This window comes from Lacerta agilis, chromosome 11 (assembly GCF_009819535.1).
Source record: "Lacerta agilis isolate rLacAgi1 chromosome 11, rLacAgi1.pri, whole genome shotgun sequence".
Taxonomy (NCBI): domain Eukaryota; kingdom Metazoa; phylum Chordata; class Lepidosauria; order Squamata; family Lacertidae; genus Lacerta; species Lacerta agilis.
In genome coordinates, this window is record NC_046322.1 from 49,698,811 (window position 1) to 49,723,153 (window position 24,343).

Below are 24,343 nucleotides of genomic sequence, written 5' to 3' on the forward strand. Positions count from 1 at the left end.
GAGAGCCAGTGTGGTGTGGTTAAGAGCGGTGGACTTGTAATCTGGTGAACCGGGTTCACGTCTCCGCTCCTCCACATGCAGCTGCTGGATGACCTTGGGCTAGTCACACTTCTCTGAAGTCTCTCAGCCCCACTCACCTCACAGAGTGTTTGTTGTGGGGGAGGAAGGGAAAGGAGAATGTTAGCCGCTTTGAGACTCTTTCGGGTAGTGATAAAGCAGAATATCAAATCCAAACTCTTCTTCTTCTATTATCCAGAGTTTGAATTGAGTATAGGAACAAATAGGCAGAAAGTTCAGAGGATGCAGTATTGCAGTTTTATGCTGCAAACTGCTATCTCGTGTCAGCGCTGGGAGGGATTCTGGTCTATTTGAAGTTTTTGCTCTGCCTTCAAAGGCAGCCCTAACATAGTGTTACAATGATCAGCTGGAAGTGACTAGGATATGTCTGAGTCTGGTTCCCGAGATAAGGGCACAGCAGCTCCACTAGCCAAATCTGGCAAAAGGCAGTCGCAACCACTTCTGCTATCTGAACATCCTTAAGCAAGGCTTTACCTAAGAGCACTGCCAAGCTGCAAACCAGATTTCTTTTTTTAAGAGGGAGGCCTGTCCCCCAGGCTGCCAGAACGACCAGCTAACAGCACCCCTGCCTTGTCTGGATTAAGCTTCAGTTTGTTCACCTTAATCTACTCCAAAACTCACCGGTTTAGAACTTCCATTGCATCAAAAGATGGAAATGAAAGCTAGTTTTGATCTGCATATACAGGTAGATGATCACTAGCCCAAATATTGGGATGATCTTGTTTCATGTATATGTTGAGAGACAAGATGAATCAGTGTGACATCCTGTATGTCAAAGTTGATGGAGTGGAGGAGGAATGCCGCCACCTGAAACTAATCTTTAAAGGAGGTCTATATAGCACAATGCCTTCCAGCCAGGTGATCCAGAAGATTGCCATAGTTGATGGCAGGGTGGATTTGATTTAAATCAAATCAATTTAAATCACTAGTCAGCAAGACTTGATTTAATTCATTATTATTTTTTTACAGAAAATCTCATTCTTGCTGGTATAATCTTAATATTTACAACCAGATGAAGGTTTCATTTTGGGAATAATAAATTTTCAGAGTAGTTTTTACAATTATAGCAAAAATTACTGATTTGATTATACTATTAGAAATATATAGGAAGATAATTAGGAAATTATTGTGAGGTTTAATAAGTTCACTGTTTATATTTGGACAACTTTTCTGCTGTACTTTATTGAAAAGAGAAAAATAATCATTTCCTAAATAACAATTTAAACAATTTATTTAACTAAAGCAATAACATTGTAGCATATGTATCCATGTTTGTTAACTGATGTGGTTAAACTTTTTTTTTAACACCTTAGACTGAGTTTTAGCATATATGAAAAACTTAAAACAAATCCCTAAATCCTGGTGAATAGCCTTTGGACTATAATGTAACTTAAATAGAAAACTATCTTTAGAAAGATTTTTCCTCCAAAAGCATTTTATTTTAAAAATCTGATTTAATTTTAAAAAATCTGATTTTTTTTATTTATTAAAAAAAACATTGATTTTTTTTTATCCACCCTGGTTGATGGTACCGCAACCCTGGGAGGTTTGAAGCCACTCTGAGCCTAGCCCTGAGCAACTAATGTTACCTGTTACATAAGGCAGACATATGGTGGGCAGCGTTCGAAATTTGCCAGGCACCGGGCACATTTTGCACCTGGCTATTGGCCACTTGTGATCAAGTGAAAACACCTAGGCGGCTCCTGATGTCTCCGCCATCTCGAGGTGCATTCCTGGGGATCCTTGGATCTTGACTGTTTTCACACACTAATACCCCATCCTGTAGAATTCTACCCATTATATGTTATCTGCACAGTCAGAATGAATTTCAGGAACCTAAAGGTCCTGTTGAAAAAGGCAACTTTTCGAGCCGCCTGGTCCAAAAACGGCAGCTAGGCATTCTGTTTTGGTGACTGTAACCCTGGTTTCAGGAGCCACTTGCCAACTAGCTTATATATCAGTGAGTTTCTAACACTGATTGGGTCGTTCATTTGTCATGGACAAAGCCAAGAGTATGACTGGCCATGTGCCTGACTGTAACATAGTATGAAAGTCAGTAACATTAAATAGAAATTAATCTGATGAGTTCTCCAAAAGGATCATGTGATCCCATGAAGCCACCATTGTGTTGACTGGAGTGACCAATAGGAAATGTATGATACTGGTTTTAAGGTGGCTTCTGTGATTTCTAGGTGGTTTCTGAGCCAATTCAGAGTGTTGGTTTTCACCTCTATAAACTGTATCGATCCAGTTCTCCTTCCTTCTTTTACATAGGATCTACTCTTTCAGAGACCTTGTTTTGGGTCAGCTTGTTGTCAGGGATATGGAGGAAGGTCATACAAGAAAGGGGCTTTTTTACAGTCTCTTAAGAAATGCATAGGGACCCAGGTGGCGCTGTGGGTTAAACCACAGAGCCTAGGGCTTGCTGATCAGAAGGTCGGCAGTTCGAATCCCTGCCACGGGGTGAGCTCCCGTTGCTTGGTCCCAGCTCCTGCCCACCTAGCAGTTTGAAAGCACGTCAAAGTGCAAGTAGATAAATAGGGACCACTCCAGCGGGAAGGTAAACGGCGTTTCCGTGCGCTGCTCTGGTTCGTCAGAAGCGGCTTTGTCATGCTGGCCACATGACCCGGAAGCTGTCTGCGGACAAACACCGGCTCCCTCGGCCTATAGAGCGAGATGAGCGCCGCAACCCCAGAGTCGGACACGACTGGACCTGATGGTCAGGGGTCCCTTTACCTTTACCTTTAAGAAATGCATTCAGCTACTTTTCTGTTTGGGCTTTAGATAGTGAAGGGTATTCTTTTTCAAAAATACTTTATTAGGGCATAAGGAGAAAGCTTACACTCTTTCTGTTGATTTTTACTGTAACCTATTTTTTTGCTTTTATTCTGTTTGCTTATTGTGTGATGTCTGCTTTAGCTATTTTGTGTGTGTGTTTTTTTTCTAAAAAAAAGTTTAGGGGTACTCTCATTTTGACTCAAGAAAACCACCATTTTATAGTTCAAATTGGGGGAAATAAATACAGTAAATGGACAAAAGTACAAAGATTCACAAAATGTTTAGGGGTATGCGTACCCCTGCATACCCCCAGAAAAAAAAAGCACTGTGTGTGTGTGTATTTCTACCTTGGGGATCTCTTTGATTCATATTGGGGGATTAGAAATGTTTTAATAAACAAAATGTTGTTAGTAACAGTTCCTGTGAACACAGGAAAAACAAAATTGTTGGCTATTGATTGGGCAGCTCTCATACACCGGCTGCATTCAAACATAACAAATTATGGTTTTATCATTATGTGGATAAGCCTCAGATGCATTCATTTTCCTTTCTTTCACCAGCGAAGAAGATTGGAAGGTTCACATTTCAGTGTTGTAGCGAAACCTAGGGAAGCTGTCATGAATGTTAACTATGGTTTGCAAAAAACAGGCAAACCGGGAAACATTGTTCATGAAGCTGGCTTGTTTCAATAAACCCTGGATAAAAACAACACAGTTAAACTGCAATTGGAAGTAGAAGCAAAAGCATGTCATCTCCTTGTGGCCATTTCAGAGGGAGAAGAATGCAAGAGCCCCCGTCATGTGACGATATTGCTAATAGAATGCAGTCTTGCTGTCCACTTCTGTAGCTGGACGTGGTTGAGGCTGCTCATGTGGTCAAAAAAGCATATTGTGTAGCAGTTTATGACAAGTACATTGCATGTCAATATCCCGATCCCTCCCGTGGTGAAATAAAGACACAGGACACAAAGAATACGGTCAATGGGCATGAAAAGGCCACAACTTTATTGGTTACGGATGTTGAGCGGTATTGGCTTAGGCATTGGAACTGACCAACTATATCCGACTCCAGCACCAACTATATCCGACTCCAGGGTTAACCACCGATAGGAGAGAGCCCTGCTGCTGCACATCAGCTAGGGACTCACCCTGTGATTGCCGATCTGGGGCGTGCCTTTGGCCCTCACCTACCATGGCTTCGGACAGGGACACGCCCCCCGGACTCATTTACTGAAGTACCCTTCAGCACCTTGGGGGGGAGGTGATGGCCCAATCTCCCCCCCCCCAACCTTCAACCTTTCTGAGATAATCCAATGCCTAACCGCCAAAACCAAAGTTGTGGCGAGTTGCTACGAGGTAGGCGAAAACCACCAGGCTGGAGCCAGTTTGCCAAATGGGAAAATTCCCAGCAGGCCCCTTAACGGCGACCAACCGTGGTCCATAGCAAGGTCATGAAAACGCTGCCTAAAGGGTGGGAGGGTGGGAAAGCGTGCAGGATGGGGGCAGGAAGCAAGAGGCTGAGGCCTGGCCGCGCTCCGGCTTAAATGCAGCCAGCCACGCCCGTCAGCTGTACCAATTGGTCAGCCAGCCGGGCACCGCGCCCAGGGCTCAGCCAACAGGGGCAGGGGATGGAGTCATCCCCCGCGCACGTGTAGGGCTCGTGCTGACTGCAACTCCCCCCTCCTTCCTAAGGGGCGGAAGAGGCTTTATGGAGAGAAATCAGACTTCAAAAAGTCAGCTCATGCTATGAGTGAACTGACACAATTCTGTGTATTTGCAGTGATGAAGCAGCCTGCTTTGCTATTCAGAAAGGCTTACAGGCTTCCAGAAGCAACCTTAAGTTTTTTAAACATAATGATATGGCTGACCTTCATCATCTACTCAAAGAGCAGGAGATTGAAGATCAGAAGGTATGATATTTTTGAAGTCATTGATGTGTTGTGGGGTGTATTTTTAAGCTAACGTATTTATCTTCTAGTCCATTCTGAAAATGAAGTGTTGTGTATCTTTTGAAGTAGGTCTGGCAGCTGTGTTTCATTTATTCAGATGGCCGTGTTTAGTGTCTGCAAATTTCACTTAGCGTTTGAAAAATCTGCAGGTGGAGCTGTAAGATATGCAGTTCACCCCCCCTTTTTTTAAAAAAAAAAATCAAAATAACCAAACACACACCACCACAATATCAGTGCAGTGTAAAAAATACTCAAGAGTTCCATTTTGTTTCACAACCACACTGTAAGTACAATTTTTGTATTAAAGTAGTATCAAAACAGAGCCATGCACATTTCTTTATACATCAACATTTGTGTTAAAGGCTCTGAGTTAATAGCATTAAGCCTTTATCCTGGCTGCAGAGCTTACTGGCTATAAAGAATGCTTAACCGCAAAGTATCATATTGTTAAAAATGTGTTTACGGCCATTGATTTCTGCTGGCATAAGCTCAGGCTTTTCTTCTATACATTCTGTCAACTTTTGATGGCATTTTAATGGTAACCTAAGCGAGATTATCTCATAACAAGCATCTGTTAAGAAGCATCCATACAAAACTTTTGTTTCTCTGCAGAACCCTCGTAAAGCTCGTGTAACCCGGCGCTTTATCGTGGTTGAGGGTTTGTATGTTAACACTGGAGATATTTGTCCTCTTCCGGAATTGGTGAGTAGGTAGTTTTTGTCGATAAGTATTTCCCCTACCAGTCATTATGTGCTATGTGAAGAACGAACAGAAAGATACTAGACTGTTTAGTGATGTGTGTGTTTGACCTAAACCACTGAGCCTCTTGGGCTTGCTGATCAGGAGGTTGGCAGTTTGAATGTACACATTGGGGTGAGCTCCTGTTGCTCTGTCCTAGCTCCTGCCTACCAAGCAGATCGAAAGCATGCCAGTGTGAGTAGATAAATAGGTACCACTGTGGCAGGAAGGTAAACGGCATTTCTGTGCGCTCTGGTTTCCGTCACGGTGTTCCATTGAGCCAGAAGCAGTTTAGTCATACTGGCCACATGACCCAGAAAGCTGCCTGCGGACAAACGCTGTCTCCCTCGGCCTGAACGTGAGATGAGCGCCACAACCCCATAGTCGCCTTTGACTGGACTTAACCGTCCGGGGGTCCTTTACCTTTACCTTAGATAGGGATAGAGAGCTTAACCCCTTATATATGAGGACACTTGCTGGTGCAGGGGTCAGAAGAATGGGTTGCCGCAAATTTGAGGCAGGAGACAATATTCTCACACTGGGAATGAGGCGTGTTATATTGGTGCTGCTGTGTTGTGCCTAAAACTCTAGTTGTGTATTGATAACTTTCATTAGTGGTGCTATAACTGGGGGAAATCTTGTTATAATGCATTTGGGGAATTTCTCAGTAAGAAGGCTTTCAAATTGTTCCTTCAAGGAAATTTGTTCCTACTCCCAAAGTTTTAAGGGTACTAGTTCTGTATTTCAATATTTCACCACACACATACACTCCCAAAAGTCCAGCAACTCATTGAGGCACCAGCACACAGAAAATTATATCCTGTGCATAATTAGGTTAAATATGTTCCATATTTATCTTACGACAATGTCGAGGAATTAAAGTGCATGGAGGTTTGCATTTTTAGAGTGAAGTTGATTGAACACTTGACAACTTGTGCATGACTCTGGTTTCTTGTCCTGAGCACTCTATAATCTTGTACTGTCTTGTGTCACTTGCAATTGAATAAATATGTAGGTGAAATTGAAATACAAATACAAAGTCAGGTTATTTTTGGAAGAAAGTCTTTCCTTCGGAGTGCTGGGAGAACATGGACGAGGAGTTACAGAACATTTTGGAATAAATGTAAGTGCATGCCTTTAATGACAATGGTTTTTTGTGCCAAAAGGAAGAAACAACCTTTGATATACTTGTCATGTGTATAGCAGTGGCTTTGCAGCCATTATATGCAAATTCTGTGCATGGCAATCTTGTCTCTTGCATAATCCCTTAAATACTAGCTTTGCAAAGAAAATTTAAATATAGGAGGGATTATTAGTAGCATCTTCAAGTTATCAAAATCATAGTCCTTTAAAACAACCTACCAGTTTGCAGGTTTTTTGGTTACTGCTTTGCCTTTTTCTGAATTTGTCAAGAATCTGCTTTGGGATCGGACAAATGAATGGGTAAATCTTCTGATATAAAAGAACATACTTAACACAAAGATGTGGTATGCATCAATATACCCGCATGATGCAAATTAACACATAACTTTATATAAATCCTTCAGAACATTTTACAAACTACTGGCTAGGATTCAGGGTGCTTCTTGTAGTGGCCTCTACATGTTCAGGAACTGTTTGCCCACAAAGAGGTAAAGAGCTCATAAAGTAGAACTTGGAAAGATGCAAGGAGCTAATCTTGGAAGGGAAAAAAATCCTGCTCCCTGTTCATCTTTTGATTCCTAGAGCATTTTTATTCCAGATGAGTTGTGTCATTGTCATCATTCTGGAAAGTTCATGTAGAAATTTACATTAATATTGACACTCGGGTCAAATGTGTTAACTGAATGTATTCCAGAGTTAAGCTGAGAGCTGCTTCAGATCCACTTTGCTCTTTTAGATCTCAGTAGATGAAAACAGGAAAACGTAAACTGTTGATACAGTGGTCCCTTGGTTCCCGAACGGCTTAGTTGCCGAACAAATCGGCTCCCGAACGCTGCAAACCCAGAAGTAAGTGCTTCGGTTTGCAAACGTTTTTTGGAAGCCGAATGTCCGACGCAGCTTCCGCTTGAGTGCAGGAAGCTCCTGCAGCCAGTCGGAAGCCATGCCTTGGTTTTCTAACAGTTTCAGGGTCCGAATGGACTCCTGGAACAGATTAAGTTTGAGAACCAAGGTACCGCTGTACTTTGTAGGATACTGACACCAGAAATTTGCATTGAGTGCCACTTTAATAATATCTCTTGTATTTTGCTGTCCGTCGTTCTCTAGATGAATTTAAAGAGTTTGTGTCTTTATTAATTATGGGCATGTTTGGGAGGGTTAAATAATTCTGAAAGCCAATCTAACCTTTCTACAGCTATATGTCTGGTAACCAAACATGCTGTTTTTAACTAACTCTGGTGTTGCCCTGTTTGTGCAACAGATGGATGACATTGATCTTATAAGTGCAAATATGGAAAACTCCCTGGCTTCTATTGGAGGGTTTTGCTGCGGGCGATCCTTTGTTATTGATCACCAGGTAGGTGTAAAAACTGGAAATGCACGATATGTTGTATGTTTTGGAGTTCCAGTAGAATACTGTGACCAAGGCAGGTATTGGACAGAGTGGATTCACACTTGGCCAGTCTGGCAGATGTTGGTAGGCTGATGGGAGCATCTCCTCTTCATGTTGTCAGTTGAGAATAACACCATCTTGTTCATCTTCCAACATTATATATGCTATCAAATGCCAACAGTGCCCTTCAGCTCTCTATATTGGACAAACAGGACAAACTTTACGCCAAAGGATAAATGGGCATAAATCTGACATCAAGAATCATAAAACAGAGAAACCAATAGGAGAACACTCCAATCTCCCAGGACATTCTATACAAGATCTTAAAGTAGCTGTCTTATTGCAAAAGGATTTTAGAAATACACTTGAAAGAGAAGTTGCTGAATTATAACTCATTACCAAACTAATGAGTATAGTCCGTATAGTTAAAGCTATGGTTTTCCCAGTAGTAATGTACGGAAGTGAGAGCTGGACCATAAAGAAGGCCGATTGCCGAAGAATTGATGCTTTTGAATTATGGTGCTGGAGGAGACTCTTGAGAGTCCCATGGACTGCAAGAAGATCAAACCTATCCATTCTCAAAGAAATCAGCCCTGAGTGCTCACTAGAAGGACAGATCCTGAAGCTGAGGCTCCAATACTTTGGCCACCTCATGAGAAGAGAAGACTCCCTGGAAAAGACCCTGATGTTGGGAAAGATGGAGGGCACAAGGAGAAGGGGACGACAGAGGATGAGATGGTTGGACAGTGTTCTCGAAGCTACTAACATGAGTTTGGCCAAACTGCGGGAGGCAGTGAAAGATAGGCGTGCCTGGCGTGCTCTGGTCCATGGGGTCACGAAGAGTCGGACACGACTGAACAACAACAACAACCACCACCAAACTAAAAACTATGGAGAGACCTGGTCTGAATAGAGACATTGGATTCATGTCCCATTATATACACCAAAGCTAATTTTGGTCATCTATCCCTTTAAAAATCCCTCGCCCTTCCTTGTGGTACCAACTGCCTTAACAATCATCAACAGTTATAAGGTTGAAGGGACCTCTGCTTCAGAGTATCTGATGAAGTGTGTATGACGAAAGCTCATACCTTGAAAGCTCTATTTAGTTGATCTTTAAGGTGCCACTGGAATTATTAAAAAATATTTTTTCATCTTTCATCTTGTTATTTATTATGACCATCCAAGGGAGCTGCAGCAAACAAGGAGCATCAGCAGCTATGGCTGCAGAATGGGGCAAAGGTTTCACTGAATGCAGCTGAATTGGTGCTGCTTCCTTACTGTGGCTGAGGTGCCTAATGTACATAAAGGAAGAGGGTTGACCAGGCAAGAATTGAGGAGAAGCAGTTTATCGTAGAGGTGAAGGTCCAAGAGGAGAGCCTGGACTTGAGTAAAGCAAATAATGTAATCAGACAGCACCTATATGATATCGAGCGACAGAATAATTTGGCCACAACAAGGAAATTTCGTCCACGGTATGATTATTTTCCACCTGGTCACTTTGGCACCCTCTTTGCAAAATTTAACAATTCCAAAATACAGGCACGCTTTCACTTTCGCAAGATTGAATATACTGGCTTCGGCTGTACTTGAGGGTCGATTTCGAAAACTCCCGCTGGGAAAACGGTTGTGTTGATGTGGAGAGGGCAGTATTGAGTCAGGGGCTCGTCTTGCACTCATTATAAAGATTTGAGGAGGTGAGGTTATTACCCCTCTATTGTTGTCCATGCCGGGTCACCCAACCATTGCTACTGTGTCCTTTCTTTTAGCAGATCAAATGATGAGGTGGCAGCAAAAACTGCAAGGTTTTCAGCGGGGGCAATTAGAATAAGATCTACTATTTGATTATTGATGTAAACCCCCAAAGTGTATTTTGTATAGTTAAGTTTTTACCTCTTATCTTCAGTACATTTTAGTTTATTGCTATGGCTAGTGGTTGATGCAAATAAAGATACCGGTATTTCTGATTCTGAGAGCCGTTTAACTGGCTCCACTTTTGAACTGATGGCCTCTTGATCGCAGACTCATCAAGGCACCTTACAGAATTGAAGTCCTGCATGTTGATAGTGACAGTATAATCCAGGCTGTCTGCTCACAGTACTGTTACTGCTTTCAGATTTAAGAATGATAACTTGGTGAGATGGATGTTGGCCCACTGGGCTGTGTTGCCCACATGTAGCTGTTGTCACTGTGGACTTGGAAAATTTCAGATTAGGTCTTGGAACAAGGGCAAACTAAGCATCCAGATAAATTCCAACTTGTTTACCAATGAATTATCTATATAAAGTGTGGTCACTCCATGCTGTTTTTTCTTTCTTTCCAGAGATTATCTGGTCAAGGGTACTGCTTTTCAGCCTCTCTGCCTCCTCTCCTAGCTGCTGCCGCCATTGAGGGCCTCAACATCATGGAGGAAAACCCAGGTACCTTTTTTTTTAAGGAGCAGAAAACTGTTCAGGATAAACTGCCAGCAACGTTTGGAACTGCCAGACTTGTGAGATGGGTTTGACTTGCTGTTCTTGTGAGAGATTGCTCATAGGTTCACTGTAGGAATTGCAGTTCACATTTTTTGTATGCTTGATAGTTGACTCAGCCCCTCTTGTTTTTTAATGATGCCTAGGTTATCTGGAGGATCGTTGTGCTATATCACCTAGTACATAGTGCAGTAGGAAAGTTTGTAGTTTTTTGAGAGTGGTGAAATCCCAAGAAATCTAAGAAATCTCGCCAGGCTAGTTGAATTGGCCACAAATGATATAAGTGATTTGTTCCATTAAAAGTGATGTAAGCAAGGGATGAGGGAGATCCTTCAGATCCATGATCGTGGTGTTTCTTCTCTCTCTTCTGTTGCTGCCATGAGTTTTTATTTTTTTTGGAATAGAGAGATACACATATAAATATAGAAGCAAAATAAATGGCAATACCAGTGGCTACCAGGAAAGAGAGTCTTCTCTCTAGTTGAGAAGTCACCCAGAATGTGCGTTGGAAATCCTTGCGAAGGGAATTGAACAGAGCTAGTAGCATAATGGCATCATGTAAATCTCAGAATGGCCCAAATCTATTACATTGTGCACAATTCCAGTTGTACTGGATTACAGTTGAAACAAAATAAAAAATAAAAAATTCCTTCCAGTAGCACCATAGAGACCAACTAAGTTTGTATGAACTCTTGGTCTCTAAGGTGCTACTGGAAGGAATTTTTTTATTTTTTATTTTGTTTTGACTATGGCAGACCAACACGGCTACCTACCTGTAACTGGATTACAGTTGAAAGACCCTGTAAAAATTGCAGTTGTTATCAGGTTTTCTACACCTATCAGCTGATCACCCATTCCCACCACCCTTCTGAGTAATACCCCTCCCCACTCCCTCACTGTATTTAAGGGTCTGGTGACTTCCGTTTCAGTGTATCTGAAGAAGTGTGCATGCACACGAAAGCTCATACCAAGAACAAACTTAGTTGGTCTCTAAGGTGCTACTGGAAGGAATTTTTTTATTTTTTATTTTGTTTTGACTATGGCAGACCAACACGGCTACCTACCTGTAACTGGATTACAGTTGGTGTAGGAAGGTGTAGGAAAAAATGAAACCAGAAATAATTGGGTGGCTAGGGGTTAGAGCACCTCTGAGCCTTGCCTCCTCCACCGGCTTATGTTGTAATCCCTCCAGAAAAGAGAATTCCTCCTTTAGAGGCCTGAACTATTCTGCCACCACCCTTCTCTTCTGTTTACCCAGAAGTTGAGATAAGAGAGAGCCTTCTCAGGTCAGCATGCTGCCACTGCATACTTTCCTGCCTCCCGCAGCCTTTTTGCTCTCTAGCAGTTCTCCAGCTCTGCCTTTGAGAGAAGGTGAAGTTCATTTATTCATGAGCTTGACTTAAAAGAGGCAAAAATGCCCCACTGTTGACCATGTGGTCATCTTCTGTTCTATGGTGCCTGTTGCCTGCTCCCCGTGGTCTTAAGGTAGCATGGGGGCCCCACGTTTGTGTCGCTAAGCGTTTATTTTCTCTGTATAAATTCCCTGTGACCTCTCGAATGGTAGAAGAGCAGATTTGTAGAAGTGGCAACTCCAGCACAAGACTTAAACAGCTGTTTATATTTATCCTGCTCAGCTTTAGATACCCCAACTTAAAACTGTTTTGTCTAGGCATTTTTCAGATTTTACGACAAAAATGCAAGCGAATACACCAGGCTTTACAAGGGTAAGTGAGCGCTTTGCCTTCTTACTTTGAACTCCATGTTGAACGGAAAATGCCTCTTAAAAAAGCCATAGCCATAGTTTCTATACCGTATTATCCAGGAGTAATCCCTAGTGAGTGGAATAGGGCTTGCTTCTGAATAGGCATATAGAGGATTGTGTAAGATTGCACTTCCTGGTGGAGTTCCCCCCCCCCCCAGCTCTGTTGAAGTTTGAGCTACTTTAGAAAATCTGGCTTCTGCGTTTGACTGCAGTTACAGTTAAAGCAGGGAACAATTTCTTGAAATACAATATGGGTAGTTTAGCCATAATTTATCTTGAGTTTAAAATTCTTCTCTGGGGCATTTCAGTATCAGACATGCGTTTAAAAGATCATTCTCCCTCCAATAGTGCTATATGAAATTTTATAGCTGGGGTAAATAAACATGCCATGTGTAAAATAGCCTTTGTTTTAGGCGCTCCTTAGCTCTTTTACCTGCACATTGAATTATTAGCAGGGAATACAGTCTTCGATTGATACCAAAGATGCAGTCTGTGTCTGTAAATATGGTCATAATTAAGATGTAACTGGCCGAAAGCATTGCAGAAAATAGATACTCGCGGGACCCTGTTTCCAAGACTTTGCTCAGGGTGCTCACTTTGGAGCACTCCCAAATATTAATGCAGGAATATTTGCGAAGACTAGCATCAAGATTTTGCATGCTTCAGTTTTGAGCCTCTTGTGCAAAATTAATTTCTGCGCATTTCACTTTATTTAGCGCAAGAGGTTGTGAATCAATACAATCAATCAATTTATTTATTGCATTGGCCATATGCCCATAGCACATAGTAAAAGACCAGGCAGTGGCCTGGCACAATTATACAAAGAATACAACAGATACAGTTAAAACATTGGAGGTAAAATCGTGCTGGAAAATACAAATAAAATTAAGAGCAATAGCAGGGCATGACGACAGAGTCCATGTCAGGAAGGTACATAGGACTAAGGCTAAGGGAAGTTAGCCAAAAAGGTGGTCCTGAGTTTCAGGGCCTGTAATATGTAGATGGCCACTCCACGTGATATCAGTGGGTTGGCATCCGCCAGTAAGTATTTCATGCGGTCAACTTCCCTGGCGATAGTCGGCGGGATTAGAGGGAGAAGCCTAGATTCTATTGAGGCATATAGTGGGCAGTAGAGGAAGAAGTGAATGAAGTCCTCTATTCTTTCCTTTGTTGCACGGGCAGAGTCGAAGATCCAGAGGAGTATTGGAAAATACACCCTGTAAGAATGCTGTGGGAATGGCATGAAATCGAGCTAGTGTAAAGACCCTTCTTAGCGCAGGATTTATCAGATCACTCAAATAGTGGGCCAGAGATCTAACTGCCTTCACGCGAGGGAACCACGTGGAGAGTCTGGCCGCATTAGATAGTTCTTGATCAAGGGCAGCATCCCTGTGAATCAATACATCCAAGTTTAGATGAGGTTCTCTGAATTCACGTTTGTGTTGAGCATCTTCAACACATCAGCGTTCAGCACATCTTTCAAGATCACAAATGATCCTTGGCCCTAGGCAGTTGCACGATATCTGTGCCCTTTTTTGAAGGCGACTCTGCAATTCTCTTTTCTGTAGTCAGGTGCATCTTAGATACTATCCTTAGCTTTCCCATATAAGTTCTCACCTCATACATTTGCTACATCTTCTGTAGCACAAGTTTTCATTAGGCACCCATTTCATTGTGCCAAATTCCCCATCTCTGCCTATGTAAAATATCCTTTGGGATAGGGTTGCCATACCAGCAAAGCCAGACTCTCTTCTCTTAACACAAACATTAACTGGCCTTTTGTCTGGAAGAGCTTTGTCTGACACCTTGCTTATTGTTCTTCTCTAGCTTGATGCGTACTTGAGTCAGATGTTGGTTTATTTTAAGTAAGTGGCAAAAGGAACTTGGATATCAACTTGGGACTTCTAAAGCAGCCTCTAGAAATGTACAGTACATTTATGACAAAGTGTGGTTGGAGAGAAATCTGCAAATGTCAAAGCTTTAAATTGGCTTTGATTCAAAGGTGGTTTCTCTTATTAAACCACCTTTTCCTTTTGTAGCAGTTAGTTGCCTTCATTTCTGAAATGTGCTAATGGTCCATTTTATAACTTAAACTGTCCGTTAGAGTTTGACGTGAAGCATTAGTATTGGGACCTGTGCTTTTTAACGTCTTCATAAATGATCTAAAGTTCTTTTGTAAGTCTTCAGCATGCAAGCCTCTCACATGGTTCCATAAAAATCTGCCTCGTAAACTGTATGTTAGAGTTGCATTAATGATTTTGCTTGTGACTAGATGATTGCTTGCTTTATGATATTAATATCCAAACACTGCTTCTCTCTCTCGTGTTCTTGATTTCCTTCTAGTAAATAGCTTTCCATTAGATTTCAGGCTCTTAACAAGATACTTTCCAGCAATTTTAATGTGGAATAATTGAAAATTGAGATGTTTCTAGAGATTAAATTCTAAATTAAATTAAGCAAAACTCCTAATGCATAACTTGTTTTTGCATATCTTTGTCCTATTGACAGCATTGTCCATTTGCCCAGTCAAAAACTCTGGGCTGGCGGGGCTTTTATGCCAATCTAGTTGGAGGAGAATATATTCTTCCACGGTTCAAAGAAGTGCCTCACCTCTTGATTTAGAAGTGCAGTTTAGACAGATTCTACTGGCACTCTTACAGGAGCTGAAACTGCCTCCCCAAGTCATGTGTGTCGTTTCTCTTTCTACATTTGATCAAGCCAGTGTTGTCTCTGCTTTGTTCCTCCTAGGCACTCTGTAGCATGCTAGAGTCTAGCTGTTTGGCAGCTAAAACAAGTACCCATGTAGCTGTGGAATGGGAGGTTGCTGAAAGAAAATGGTAGAATTGACATGGCTGTTTCCAGATGTTTTGTTATCCACACTCAAGGTTACGCAGAACTAGACGATATTGTAGAAATTGGCTGATCCAGTGCTGAAAAGCTGTTCTTGCTGTGGTTAAACATTTAATTCTGTCCATGTAGTTAAGTAGTATTCCCAAATTATTTTATTTGGATACTGGTCTTATCACATCCAGAGGCCGAGAAAAGTAATTGAAGGTTTGGGAGGTGGGAAGTTTGCCTGTAGTCTGCAGCTGGGCCACCTGCTGCTTCGGCAACCTGCTATAATGCATGATGTTTGCTTCTGCTGTCTGCTTGTGATCCATCATGGGTTGGTGTAGGAATAGATAGAAGGAAGGAAGGAAGGGGTGAGTTTCGTTGGATGGGGCAGCCTTCCTGACTTGACCATGTGGTTGGCTGTTTCAGTCATGCAATCCTACAGGAAAGCAAACAGTGCATTCCGTTCAATTCACTATTGTTAGAAAGCGACTGCTAACTTACATTGCCAGTTTTTCTTCCATTTGATTGCTGACCATATCAGCGATTTCGATATGTTGACCCTTTTTTTAGGATTCCTGGTCTACGTGTAGTGGGGCAATCCCTTTCTCCAGCATTACACCTCCGCTTAGAAGACAGCACTGGATCTCGAGAGAGTGATGCAAGGCTACTGAAGGAGATTGTTGATTATGTAAGAGTCCTTTTTTACGGTCCTCAAAGCCTAACAATGAGAAGAAAGAAGTGGAGGTGTTCTGTATTAAAGTATCTGTTGCACTTCCTTCTAGAATTCCTCCATGTGCTGGGTTGTAAGGTTACATTTAAAAAGTTGGGTTGCCATACTTCCAGAATTTCCCGGGCATAGCCAGGATTCGGCCGATGGAAACGGTGTCTGGGCGGAAATCACTTTAACATCTGGGAAAATCCGGACGTATGGCAACCCATGCTGGAAGTGTAGATTTGGGCAAATTCCCTTTAAAATAGCTCCAGAACTGTTTTTTTGTAAAAAGAGAAAAGGAAAGTTCAACAACTTTGGCCAAAAAGGATTTTCACTTTTTGAAATATGGCAACCCTAAGATTGCTACAGCAATCATCTGGGATTGGTCCCTTTTTAAAATAAGGCATATGATAAGGCAGCATTGTACCCACTATGGGAGATGGGTATTGAGGGCAAGATAGCATTGGACGAGTGTCTCTCAATTCCCTGGCTCTTGAGCCGTGTGGTTCCACAATGTCAGGCTTCTGCCAGAGACTCCCAGCCAGTTGCCCAGGAATGTACAAAGAAAAGGAAATGTCTCTTACTGTATGCTTTTTATTCAGTATTTACAGAGAGAGGCTGTAGGACCCAGCCTCTTGCATAATCACGCTGTCCCAAGTGAATCCTCCACCCCCCTTTCTCCCAATTCCTCATTCGTTACTTGTACGGGTGCTGAAAAGTGCCCTCTGTCTTTGAGCTATTTGCGCTCCTATTTTCAAGGCTCACTGGATTCGGGGGGGGGGGGGGGCTGGAATGATTTCTAAAGACATCAGCTGTCACCCCCCTGGTGCTTCCTCCTCCTCCTTTCCCATTATTTCCCAGCTTTCCCCCCCTCATCTGCCTCTGAGCTGTGACCTCGCTCAAACCCCTGTTGTAAATCTATACTGTCTTCCTCTTCCTCCTCTTTGCAGAAGAGGATTCCCTCCCAAAATCCAGTGAGCCTTGAAAATAGGAGAGCAAAGAGCTCAAAGACAGAGGGCATTTTTGAAGCTGGGGAGGCGGTCCTCACCATTCCTCCTCTGCCCAGTCCCTGACGCACAGGGCACTATAATTTTTCCAACGCTATTTGACACCTATTCAGATCTCTTGGGGGTGGTCATTGGGGGATCTGGAACTCAGCAGGTAGGCAAGGGGCTGGTCTTTCCTGCTCCATTTCGCTTCTCTGGTACAACACCAAGGAAGTGATTGCAAGCTAGGGTCATTAACCGTGGTTTGAAGTTGCCTTGTTTCACTAAACCATAGTTTAGTGAACCTTAACCACTGCAATTAGCTTTAAATAAAAGCGAAAGATTCTGACCTCACTGGAGGAGGAAAGGAGTGGGGGAGTTGATGGGCCCGAGATTAGCGCACATAACACAAACCTAGTATTTAGTGTCGTGAGCAAATGCATGTAATGCACGTTGGTTCACTTAAAGAAAGGAATAATGACAAGGGGATGCGGGTAGCGCTGTGGTCAAAACCACTGAGCCTCTTGGGCTTGCTGATCAGAAGGTTGGTGGTTCGAATCTGCACAATGTGGTGAGCTCCAGTTGCTCTGTCCCAGCTCCCTGCCAACCTAGCAGTTCGAAAGCACACCGGTGCAAGTAGATAAATAGGTACCACTGCTGTGGGAAGGTAAATGGCGCTTCCATGCACTCTGGATTCCATCATGGTGTTCCATTGTGCCAAAAGCGGTTTAGTTATGCTTGGCCACATGACCTGGAAAGCTTTCTGCAGACAAACGCGGCTCCCTCTGCCTGAAAAGCGAGATGAGTGCCGCAGCCCCATAGTCGCCTTTGACTGTACTTCTTTTTTTACAATAGAGCAAGGAACAGTCGTGGGGATGTATTTAGCTCCTTGTGGCAGGGTATTTATTACACGTTACTTAACAATCCGATAACACATGAGCATGGCACCTGATGTTTCCTGTTTCTCTCCTCAGTGTATGAACAGAGGTATTGCATTAACCCAGGCTCGCTATTTGGATAAAGAAGAAAAATTCCTCCCACCACCAGGTTCGTAGATACTTGCTCACCTTGCTATTAAAACAAAACTGTGTTCTTCTGACGGCAGGCAGAATTGGTGGGTTGAGAAGCATGCCGTAGCTTGTGTTGGAACCTCTGGATTCCAAAGGTCGCTGTTGTTTTATAAGTCATGGACTTGTCTATTGCATAGGCAGACTGTCCTAAATGGCTTGATCGTCTATACCTAAATAGGGTTCAGGGCAGGAATATGTATGGTTTTTTGTTTTAGCTAATAAAATGCTGTCTGATGGTTACTTGAGATCAGGCATGGGAAGGGAGAATAAGGTCACTTACTCACATTCTGTCGTCACTAGAAACAACAGAATGACTCGAGGCCTGGCCAGATGGGTGGGATATAAGTAATAAATTATTATTATTATTATTATTATCATCATCATCATCTTGCTGTACCTTTTCTAGCTACTGAACTATACCAGTCACCAAATCTAGACTTCATAATCCTTATTACTGAACTGACAGTGGAAGCTATGACTACTGTTATGTGAAGCAAAAAAATATTGATGGGCAAAGGAAAGTATTGGGAGACTGAGTACATGTGCAGCTGTCTTATTTACTAAGCCAGGCCACTGATCTGCCTAAGCCGGTAATGTCTTCTCTGACTGGCAGCAGCGTTCCGGAGCTTAAACAGTCTGGTTTGTGCTGTAAGGTTGCACGCATTTTGCCGTGCAACAAAAAGACAACAACTTTGACTGACTACCCTGTTTTTGCCCCTGACAGCATCCGAGTCGTAGTGACAGTAGAACAGACAGAACCGGAATTGGACAAAGCTGCCTCACTTATCAGGGAAGCTGCCGAGTCAGTGCTGAATTGAGGCCTGCATACTTGAGTCTTCATCCTTCACACAACACTGGGAATACCGATTTTCCTACTGTATGGCGGATTGGCTTGTGCTCCCAAGGTTCAAGCTGGTTGACTTTCTCTTCTGACGGAAGTAGAAAGCTCAACTTCCACGGAGTCATTCCAGAACAAAAAAAAAAAGTCACAAATATGGGAATGTGAAACTGCTCACTGTATAAGTACTGTTTCGATTGGAGATCATTGTTAACACTGGCATTTTACATGAGTTTCACCTCTGTTCTTAAAGGGCCTTATTCCTTTCCCTGGCTCTCTAAATGTGTAAAACAAGCCGAGCTATTTTTGAGAGTTTTGTGTGTAATGCTAATGAACATGAAAAGGATGTGAAAACTTACACGATATTCTTCATTTAACCTCTCTTAAGAGGTATTATTTTAAATAACATTCCCCCGAAAAGGTTCCTATTACTGTCAGACCAGATAGTTAAACGGTATTATGGAATTATGCTTTTGAATAATGTACTTAAGTAGCTTTTATTACACTGGGTATGTGGGAATTTTGTACACTTTTTTTTAAAGATCTTTTGGTTTTTGAAATTCCCAGAAGGAGCTGTTTTTCTAACTATTTGTCTGGTTTACATTAAATGTCTTATCTCATGCCAGTTCCTTTATTCTATACAAGTTGACCTTTCCTGTGATTTTACCATGCATTTAACTTTTATACCGGTGATCGCCAGTGCAATCTGTATGCACGCAGAGATGAAATGCTGCTAGAATTTCTTCCGCCAAGCAAACAAAACAAATATTGATCTCTTACCATAATCTGGTGGGTGCATAAATTAATGGGAAAACTAATTCACTCATGATGTTTCTTGTCCATGTTTACTCATCAATACCTTTTAAAACCATGAATAAATTAGAAATACTTAACATTTAGTTGCATGGGCACATATCCCTACTGTAATCAGGAAGTTCCAATTTCTCTCTCTCTCTCTCTCTCTTTCTTTCTCTCTTTCTTTCTCTCAATTACTTGCTTGAGACCACCACTCAGGTCTCTGCTAAAGATGTGCAGAAAAGGGACTTTCATTGATATCGTAGAAGTTTCAGTATGTCACCTAGAGTCAGGAGGACCTTTTTTGCCCTTCAAGGAAGTTATCATACTATGAATTTGCCATGATAAGTGTTCCAGATTTCTGGTGAATACTATTTTTTAAAGACTTTCTGTTACGTCTGGGTTGTTTCTACACTCCTGTGCCTTTTTTGGTTGCTGCTACATATTCCAGCACTCTATGACACATAATTTTTTAAAAAAATAAAAGCATATATTTGATCCTGTTTTTGTCCTTCTTCATATTCCGACTGCACCATCTTCTCTACCAGCTATGATCTCATTAAGGGGGTAGTAATCGGATTTGAGCTACAGTCCCTGAACTCAGTAGGGGCTAAATCGGCGTAAAGTGCTTCATGGTAACTTGAGGTGGGTATCAGGCTTCTGTTTCAGTACTTTAAGGTATAAATTTTCCATCTTGCTTCAGGCTGTGCTGCCTTTCCACATAGTGATCAATCCAGCGGCTTCCATACCCAAGCCACTTAATTTGCTACGTTGATGAGTTTCTGGTTTTCTTCAAAATGCAGTTTCAGAATTGTGGCCAAACATGGTATAGTCCAGTGTAACTTTATCAGCTGCCGACAGTTATGCTAATTGTAAACTGAAAATATTTTCAGGACTGTCGACTCCCAAGTTCTCCTCTTTCAAATGAGATCAGAAAGGGTTGGGACTTCTCATTTAAGACAGGGTGCCCTGCTTTTCCACAATCATTTTCATGCCTTTGGCTTTATGCTGCTCTGTGTTTTAGTATTGAATTTTTTTATTGTATTAATGTGGTTTATTAATTGTGGTTTTTTAAAAGATATCTGAAACAGCCAGGGAACATGGTCAGTTGGGAAAGTGTATAAATGGCAAGAAATAAAAAATAATGGTATGGATTTCCAGATAAGTACTAGATGAAAACAGTCCTATCACTTTCTCTGTTGTGATTTTTTTCAATGTAAAGCTAAAGCGTTCTGCTTTCCTGATGGCAAGGCAGTCTGAAAGTGCCTTTCCTTCCTGGATGCAGGATATATTAATATGCTGCAGTAAGCTGCAGTAAGATACTGAGTTTGTACAAGTTCTAGTGTGGCAAATGGCATCTGTCTGTAGCACCTATTGGCTAGTTCCTGTGACGTCCACAATACCCCTCATCCCAGTTTTGCAACTGTTTACAATTTCATGATTTTGTGGGAGTGGAGGTGGGGTTGATAAAGAAAGGATATGTGTGGGAGGGTATATACAAACTCATAGGTGCTGCTTTAAACCAACATGAAGTACAAACTGTATGAAGCACAAGTGGAAGAAAAAATTAGCCCTGATCTTGCATCAGGGTATGTTACCAGTTTTGATTTGTGCTAAAAACAGTTTTTTCTTGGTAAATGTTTACTGAACAAAATGAGCAAATAGTTTAGCAGAAGGAAGCAGATAGGCATGCCGGTATATCAGTCAAAAAGCACCAGTTCCATATCACATCAGGCAGTGTACTTTAGAAAACAAGGCAGAAACGCTAGCCTTATAGCCAGGAAAACTTACAAAATAGTCTCCACATCTGAATGCACCTCTAGGTTTGTAACTCCAAGGGGGGATTAATTTACCTAATTTGGCAAATTTATATTTCAAAAGTATACTGGATTCTAATTTCCGTTGACAATGCTAAAGTTCTTTGTCAGATGTAGAACCACAGCTTCTTCTGTTCTTCATGTGTTTGCCAAACTACAACTCCCATAATCTCTGGCGTTGGCCATGCTGTCTGGGGCTGGTGGGAGTTCAGCTACATCTGGGGTTACCCCTGCCCTAGACATTCTTGGTGGGAGAGTGTACCCCAAAATTCCTGCGGGTACACATTGAGGGGGAAATCAATACTGAGTAGACTGGCTATGTTGAAGGGAAGCTTAGGTTTTCTCTGAAAACAATGTGAAAATCCCAATTAGATTTCTTTTTGATGTTGCTCTCGGATGAGAAATATTTACCTAGGGGGTCTTTGATGGAGAAAATTATGGGGTCTACTGTGTTGTGTATGAACTGCAAAAGTGTGTGTGCGCGCTTGTTAAATGTGTGTAAGGATGTGACCCACAGTTGCCTTCTCACAAATAATGTTAAGAGGAGCGAAAGACACACTCACACCCCGCTCCTGACTAGAACTATTTTCAAAGAATCATCATGGTAAGATATCCCTAGGTCAATCTGTCCACATATATGTTGTTGTTGTTTAGTCGTTTAGTCGTGTCTGACTCCATGACCCCATGGACTAGAGCACGCCAGGCACTCCTGTCTTCCACTGCCTCCCGCAGTTTGGTCAGACTCATGCTAGTCGCTTCAAGAACACTGTCCAACCACCTCATCCTCTGTCCCCTTCTCCTTGTGCCCTCATCTTTCCCACATCAGGATCTTTTCCAGGGAGTCTTCTCTTCTCATGAGGTATTGGAGCCTCAGCCTCAGGATCTGTCCTTCCAGTGAGCACTCAGGGCTGATTTCCTTAAGAATGGATAGGTTTGATCTTGCAGTCCATGGGACTCAAGAGTCTCCTCCAGCACCATAATTCAAAGCATCCATCCTTCGGCGATCAGCCCTTCTTTATGTTCCAGCTCTCACTTCCATACATCACTACTGGGAAAACCATAGCTTTAACTACCTGGACCTTTGTCGGCAAGGTGATGTGTCTGCTTTTTAAGATGCTGTCTAGGTGTGTCCTACTGGTCCTTAGTAGTTTGTAGCACTAGAGAACAATGTCTAAAATGGTGCTTTAATGAAACTGGCTGGTGTGCCAGAGCAACCCTTGCACAAATAAATGAGATTGCTTCCGTTTCTGCCACCTCAATGCTTGAAAATTAACCACGGGCAACATTAGAAAACACCAATGTGATTTCTTACCAGTATAGTGATCATTCTCCGTTGAAGCTTATTTGGAAGTTGGGAACTAAAGCCCAACAAGAATACTGAGTTCAGAGTGCTGGTATGCAGAACAGCTTTGACTCTTCCTCTGCACTTCAGAAATGTGATCTGGTCGCGGCAAAGAATGGAGGACTGTCTTCGTCTTGTCTTTTTGTCCACCCCATTGGTCTTTATTACTTCAAAGGGGCTGTGGGGGGGGGGGTGTTGGCGTTTGCCGATCTTGAAGCTGCTACTGCAAAACCAAGTTTGCATCCTGCAATGATTCACAAAATGTACAGGAGCTGTAAATGCTACTCTGGCAAAGGAAATATTAGGGTTACCCCAAGCATTTGTGTACTTAACCAATTTCAGGGCTCCAATTAAAAGGAAATGTCTGGAAGCGTGTATGTATGACGATTGGACCGAAGCTGTGTGTTTTTATTTTTAAAAATGACCAGTTTGTTTAGACACAGATCATTCAAAACATGTACAATAAAGTAAGCCAGAAATCCGTGTTAATAAATCAAATTGGTCGTTAGAGCTAGATTTAGTAGCTCCTCTACTTCCTTTTTAAAATATTTTTTTATTCATTTTATAAGAAAATAAAAACAAAACAAATACAAACAAACAACACACAAATTCTTATATATTCTTATTATTCCGCTATCATCTTAGGGTGACTACCCCAGATCTGCTCCTTCGAAATTCATTTTCAATCTTCATTGGCAGTTACATACTGTTAGCAATCACCCTAAGATTATTTCCGTATAACATTGTGTCTTAAAAAGTCCACTTCCAAGCTCATTACCGAAAACCTCTAGCCACTCTCCCTAAGGAATATAGAATTTTAAAATTACAATATTTTTTAAAAAATACAATATAAATTTCTTCCAATCTTCCTGCACGCTTCCTCTCCTTGGTCACGTAGTCTCATGTCAGCTCGGCAAGTTCCATAAAGTCTATCATCTCATTTGCCATCTCTCAACGGCTGCTGCTATCTCTTGATTCTTCCAATTCTTGGCAATTAATATTCTTGCTGTCGTGGCATACAAAAGAAAATAATATCCTTTTTTGGGGGGGTTCCCTATGACTCCCAATAAAACGGCTTTGGTTTCTTAATAAAGGTGTTTCAAACACTGTTTTCATTTCATTATAAATCCTTTTCCAGAAGTCCTTAATCTTGGGGCCATGTCCACCACATATGGTAAAAGGTTCCTTCTTTCTCTCTACATTTCTAGCATTAGTAGACTCCTCTACTTCCTTCCCCATATCCGGGTTTTCACATGAAGTCAGAGGCCTACAGCTCCCCCATGCTAGAGAGGAAGCCCCTCACTCAATGTAAATCATTTGGTACAACATCCTCTTATTGCTCTCATTTATTCAAACGTGGTGCTACACAGTTAAATCCCATTGTTACGTTGTCCTGGACATCACGCCAAGAAGAAGAGAAATAATACATATCAGGGTGGCTTGGGCCCCAGACGAAACTATTGGACTATGCAAGAGATGGCAAGATTAACCAGGGAAATCCAGGAGGATCAAAACTTCAACAAAGAAGGGACAAATTTATATATAGTTGAAAGACCATTGTAAACACTTGAACTATTTAAAAGGGTAAAGGACCCCTGACAGTTAAGTCCAGTTGCGGAGACTATGGGGTTGCGGCACTC

The 24,343-nt window shown here is 42.0% G+C and overlaps 1 protein-coding gene across 1 annotated transcript in view; it reads left to right on the top strand.

The window, feature by feature from the left end:
- Positions 1–20,047, top strand: part of SPTLC1 (serine palmitoyltransferase long chain base subunit 1) — a 35,651-nt gene extending 15,604 nt beyond the window's left edge. Inside the window, exons 7-15 of the mRNA XM_033164065.1 lie at positions 4,636–4,765; positions 5,417–5,506; positions 6,558–6,665; positions 7,944–8,039; positions 10,399–10,495; positions 12,216–12,270; positions 15,714–15,831; positions 17,816–17,886; positions 18,633–20,047. Of these exons, the coding sequence (XP_033019956.1) occupies positions 4,636–4,765; positions 5,417–5,506; positions 6,558–6,665; positions 7,944–8,039; positions 10,399–10,495; positions 12,216–12,270; positions 15,714–15,831; positions 17,816–17,886; positions 18,633–18,729 (862 nt within the window). The 3' untranslated portion in view covers positions 18,730–20,047. The remainder of the gene's footprint in view (positions 1–4,635; positions 4,766–5,416; positions 5,507–6,557; positions 6,666–7,943; positions 8,040–10,398; positions 10,496–12,215; positions 12,271–15,713; positions 15,832–17,815; positions 17,887–18,632) is intronic.
- Positions 20,048–24,343: the final 4,296 nt, after the last annotated feature.